Genomic DNA, 4,551 nt, shown 5'->3' with positions numbered 1-4,551 from the left:
AACACAGTTGTTTCTGTATTATATATCCATTTCTGTCCTGAACCAGCCAGCTGAGGGGGGCACTGAGGGCGTGTGCCCATGTTTCAGAGATATTTAAAATCCTTATTTGAAAGTCAAGGTTTCTCCCTGCCTGTCACCCCCTCCCTTTTCATCCAAGTCTTATTTTGCCATTCTTGGTTTTGGAACATAGGATTTGGAGCCAACCACTCCATATTTTACTGAAGGAGAAAACAATGTAAGGACTAGATATCCTGAACACCATACTTGCTGTACAGTTGGCATGAAAAGCTAAGTAGAACATGGGTTAGTGAATGGAACTGAAGTCTCTGGATAAGAGGCTACCTGGGGCCTTCAAAGAATGGTAACTAGTTTATGCTACCTGCACAAATGGGTAATTGTCGGAGTTGGTACACTTCCTTTGCATGGCTAACTGGAAGATAGGTTTGGGGTTTCCTGTTTTTGTTTTAAACAGAAGATGACTTATTGGAGTAACTTGAATTCTTTCTAAAACTCCTGCTACTTCAAAGGAGGAATGCACTTATTTCATTCATAAGGTTGTAGAACTGTATATTTTGCTTTAGCATCTCTTGGCCCTTATGAGGGCAATTAATGAAAGTCAACTGCACAAATATCTATTCAATATATTCAGAAAGCAAATCTCTGAAAACTATGCAGTTCTTAACATATAGTTTACAGCAGTGAAAACAGTTGCTATGTTGTTCAGGTTTATGTAGCAAATAACAAAACTAAATTTTGTTTGCATCTTAAGCTGACTTCTATATTATATGAAAAGCCTACCAGATCTCCAGTAGTAGGACGCTGGGTGCAGCCAAACCCAGTAGTAAAACTGAAGAGACAAATCATGTAGAGATGCAGCTCCAGTTCTTAGTTTGCAGAGCTTCCTGAACAGTGAATTTTATTATTCAATGCTTTTGATTTTATTTTAATGTAAAACTAAGTATTGGAGAACCGAAAATGCTTGATAGTAAGTTCAATGTTCTTATCCAGAAGGTGCATGAAACCTCAAAGTAGCAGTATACTACTCCTGCATGTGCAACATAGGAATTTAGTGAAAAAATAGTGTGGAATTAATTTAAATTAGGGAAGAAAATCAAGTGGGTAAAGCAATTTTGCTTGTTATCACAAGATAATGTTTTTGGTAAGGAGTAGTTAAGTATTTAATATTCCAACATTCATTCATGTCTGCTGACCAGTATTTAAGAGACTGGATAGCTTGATTCTATTTAGTGATAGATTGTGCTTTACTGTACCTCAACTGTTTATGGCTGCGACTTTTGTAGACTTGAGTATGTTTGTGGTTTGAAAGTATCATGTGAGTGGATTGATCTTAATTGTAATACAAATGACATCAATTCTTTAAAAAGTCAAAGTACTGCTGACTGCCTAATCCCATCGTGGACTAGAAAGTGCCTTTAATAACAAGGCAACAAGCTGTGATCAGATAATTTATTGCTCAATTTGAAGAAAATGTAGAAGAGCCCTGTACTTTTTCCAAACATGTAGCTGGTTTTTGGTCAACTAGTAAAGGCTGATTACCTACCTGTAGTATCTGAACAGTCTAATAAGCTCAGTGCTGTAGACAGCTATTGTGCATTGGTCAAACACCATTAAAACCAGCTTGATCAATACTTAAGTCTATGAAGCACACAGGTGTTACCAGTTAATCATTGTTTCTTCACAAGCCATCGCTGTTTTTGCATGTAAGTAAATCCAGTGCCTTAAGATAACTTGCAGTAAAATTGAAGTAGCCTATTAAAGAACAAAGAAAATGTTTTCCCTAGTGCAGAAACATATGCAAGTGTAAGTAAAAAACAGATTTAACATGTTGTATGTTTGTGAAGAGAAGAGAGAACCTTAATCTTGAATTTGAACGTTTCTTGTTCTGAAATTAAACGTGCTCAACTTATGTTTAGTTTAGTAATTTAGAAGAAATTATGTTTCGGGACTGACTGAGCTTCACCTCTGCTTCTAAGTCCCTATATCCTTGGCCTTTAGGACCCCTTGTAGCCTAACAGCTTCAATGGGTTTTAAATAAGACCTCTTAAAGCCACAATTTCAGCTTTGCATTGAAGGTCTCTGATTGTTTTCTTTAAAAAAAAACAACAAAAAAACAAGCAAAAAATGCAGCTATGAGGTCGTGCTAGAATGAGAACGTTTTTAACGCCGTGTTCTTGCAGATTTTGCAAACTCGTTAAAATGATTCTTGTCAAATAAGGTTGCAAAGGGTTTGGATATTGGCATCGTAATGGCTTAGTTTGCGGTGGCTATCCCATACCCACCAGGTGCCTGTGCTAGATAACGGGCTGCAACGTTAAAGCTCTCTGACCCGGTCTAGCCAGGAAGCGCTGTGCGAACAGATTTGTCGTCATCTTCCCGAGATGGGCAGGTGGCCGGGTCCTCGTGCGTGTCTTGGTTCGTTCAAACCTTCTTGGTCCATCTCACTGCTGAAAGAATTCGCAGTTAAAAATGCAGGGTGTTTTGTTGCCTTTGCCTCTGAGGTGGAGACACCTTTCCTGGGGGCGGAGGGGCGCTACGGCAGGAGTAGAAGCGCCGGCGTGCCGGGCGCTTTGAGGGTAGCGGCCGCCCGGTCGCGTGTGGCTTTCGGTGATCCGGTGGCCAAAAACGCCTGTAACTCAAGGAAACGCAGCGTTTGTCGCTCCAGCCGGGAAGAGGGGCCGCGCCGCAGCCGCCCTCCCCTCAGGGCGCGGCGGGAAGAGCGGCCGCCGCCTTCGCCGTCGACGCTCTTCCTCGAGGACCAGAAAACCCGTTTTCGACCTCGCGAACGGCTCCCGCGGCAACGCCGGAGCGAGGGCGGCGGGGCTGCTCCCCACACGGGAGCCCGGCGGCGGGGGGCCGCTGCCGGGCGGGCAGCCGCGGCGCCGTCGCCCCTCAGGGGCGCTGCCTGCGGCGGGGGGCGGAGGCGGCCGGTTCCCCTTCCCGCCGCGGCCCCGCCCCGGGGCTGGCAGGTGCCGGCCGCGGGTGGGTCGCCCGCTTTGCCATGGCGGGGGCCGAGAGGGACGGCCCGCCGCGCCCGCCGCCGGAGGTAAGGGTTTCGGAGCCGCGGGGGGGCTCCGCCGCCGCCCCGGCTTCTCGCTTTAGCGGCCGGCAGGTTTCCCTGAGGCGCCGCGGAAGGGGGGAGGGGGCCGCCGTCCCGTCGCGTCGCCCCTCAGGAGCAGACACCCAACTTTTTTTCCTTTCTAAACTCGGTGTTTGTCGCAGTAGAAACGAGCGGCAGGGAAAAGGCGAGCGAGCCGCCGCGCCCCCCCCCCCTCCCCGGGGGGCTCAGCGTCTCTCCTAGGGGAAGAAGATGCCGGGGCATCGGGCAAAACTGGAAGGAGCCGCTTTCAAAACGGCAGAAGCGGAGGCAGGGTTTCCTTCAGAGGGTGGGGAAGGTGCGGGGCTCGCCGGGGCAGGGCGCTGCGGCCGCCGGCAGCCCGGGCTGCAGTCGGTGAGTTCAGCAAGGAGCCGGGGGAAGCCGTCCAGGGTTTCAGACAGAAACTCGCCGTCTGCGGCTTAGGCAGCCCCTGAGCCCGGCCGCTTGCGGGCTGGAGGCCGCACGCAGCCCGCCTCGCCGGGCTGCCTCCCCGAGCCGTCGGCCACCGAGCCCAGGCCCTGCTCCTCCTTCCACCTAGGCACGGACTGCGGCCTCCTAAAAAAAAAAAAAAAAAAAAAAACAACACCCCTAGACGGGTGAGGGACCTGCTGCGGCCACGCTTCGTAAGCGGCTGGTACGTAGGACGGCTGTCGGAAGAGCAGAAGCGTGAGCGGTGTTCAATCCACGCTGGGGGAAAAGCTGACGCGAAAGCTTGCTCCTCGTGCTCGCGCCGCTTCTCGGATAAAACCGCAGCTAGCCGTTATCGAAGAGCCTCAGCTCCCGCTCTGTCTTCTGGCTGCTCTTAAATTAGTTGTTGGTTGAGTTCTGGACTTGACTGATAAAGAAAAGCTGAGGACAAAGGGCGTGCAGCTGCACCCCATGTCTGTAACAGCCGTGAAGTACCTTCACGCGTTTGCAAAGAGTTGCTTTCGGGTTTCGAGAGTTGCTTTTCAAAGTTTTATTTTTTAAAAAATTGTATCTGTTATGAACATCGTATTCACTATTCTGTTGGGGAAGGGAAAACTTATAAACAATGGGAAGTACGCTTTTAATTTACAAGACAATTAAAAGTAATTTAAAGGAACTGCAGTGTGTTAGATGCATGAAGTTTCTGTAACAATGTTTAAACTTACTCTTCTGTCATATATCTCACATATTCAGCGTTATCGCTTTACCCTGGAACAAAATGAACTTTGACATTAAACTAGGTAGCATGTGTAAGTAAAAAAAATTTCAACTTATCTGAAAACAGAAGAGAATATAACGTCATCTGACTCTCCTTTCTCTTACCTCCCATCCCCATCCGCTCACCTTTCTTATAAAACTTACACAAACAATTTAAGGTTGACATAACGGTGTTCAACTACAACATAGATCTTCACAAATTTTCATCACAGAGAATTTGAATTTTGCTCCTTATTCAGCTACTACCTACA

At 47.6% G+C, this 4,551-nt stretch overlaps 1 protein-coding gene across 5 annotated transcripts in view; it reads left to right on the top strand.

Moving 5' to 3' along the window:
- The first annotated feature begins 2,937 nt into the window (after nt 1-2,937).
- Nucleotides 2,938-4,551, top strand: part of MFSD2B (MFSD2 lysolipid transporter B, sphingolipid) — a 40,646-nt gene continuing 39,032 nt past the window's right edge. For 3 of the 5 annotated variants that reach the window (XM_068937053.1, XM_068937054.1, XM_068937050.1), the window contains exon 1: nt 2,972-3,064. In XM_068937053.1, the coding sequence (XP_068793154.1) occupies nt 3,020-3,064 (45 nt within the window). In that variant the 5' untranslated portion in view covers nt 2,972-3,019. Of the gene's footprint in view, nt 3,065-4,551 lie in introns of all 5 variants that reach the window. The other 2 variants (XM_068937055.1, XM_068937052.1) reach the window with 2 other exon arrangements.

Source organism: Struthio camelus, chromosome 3 (assembly GCF_040807025.1).
Source record: "Struthio camelus isolate bStrCam1 chromosome 3, bStrCam1.hap1, whole genome shotgun sequence".
In the NCBI taxonomy this organism is placed as follows: domain Eukaryota; kingdom Metazoa; phylum Chordata; class Aves; order Struthioniformes; family Struthionidae; genus Struthio; species Struthio camelus.
Note: the sequence above shows the minus strand (reverse complement) of the source record. Positions and strands in the feature narration are given on the sequence as shown.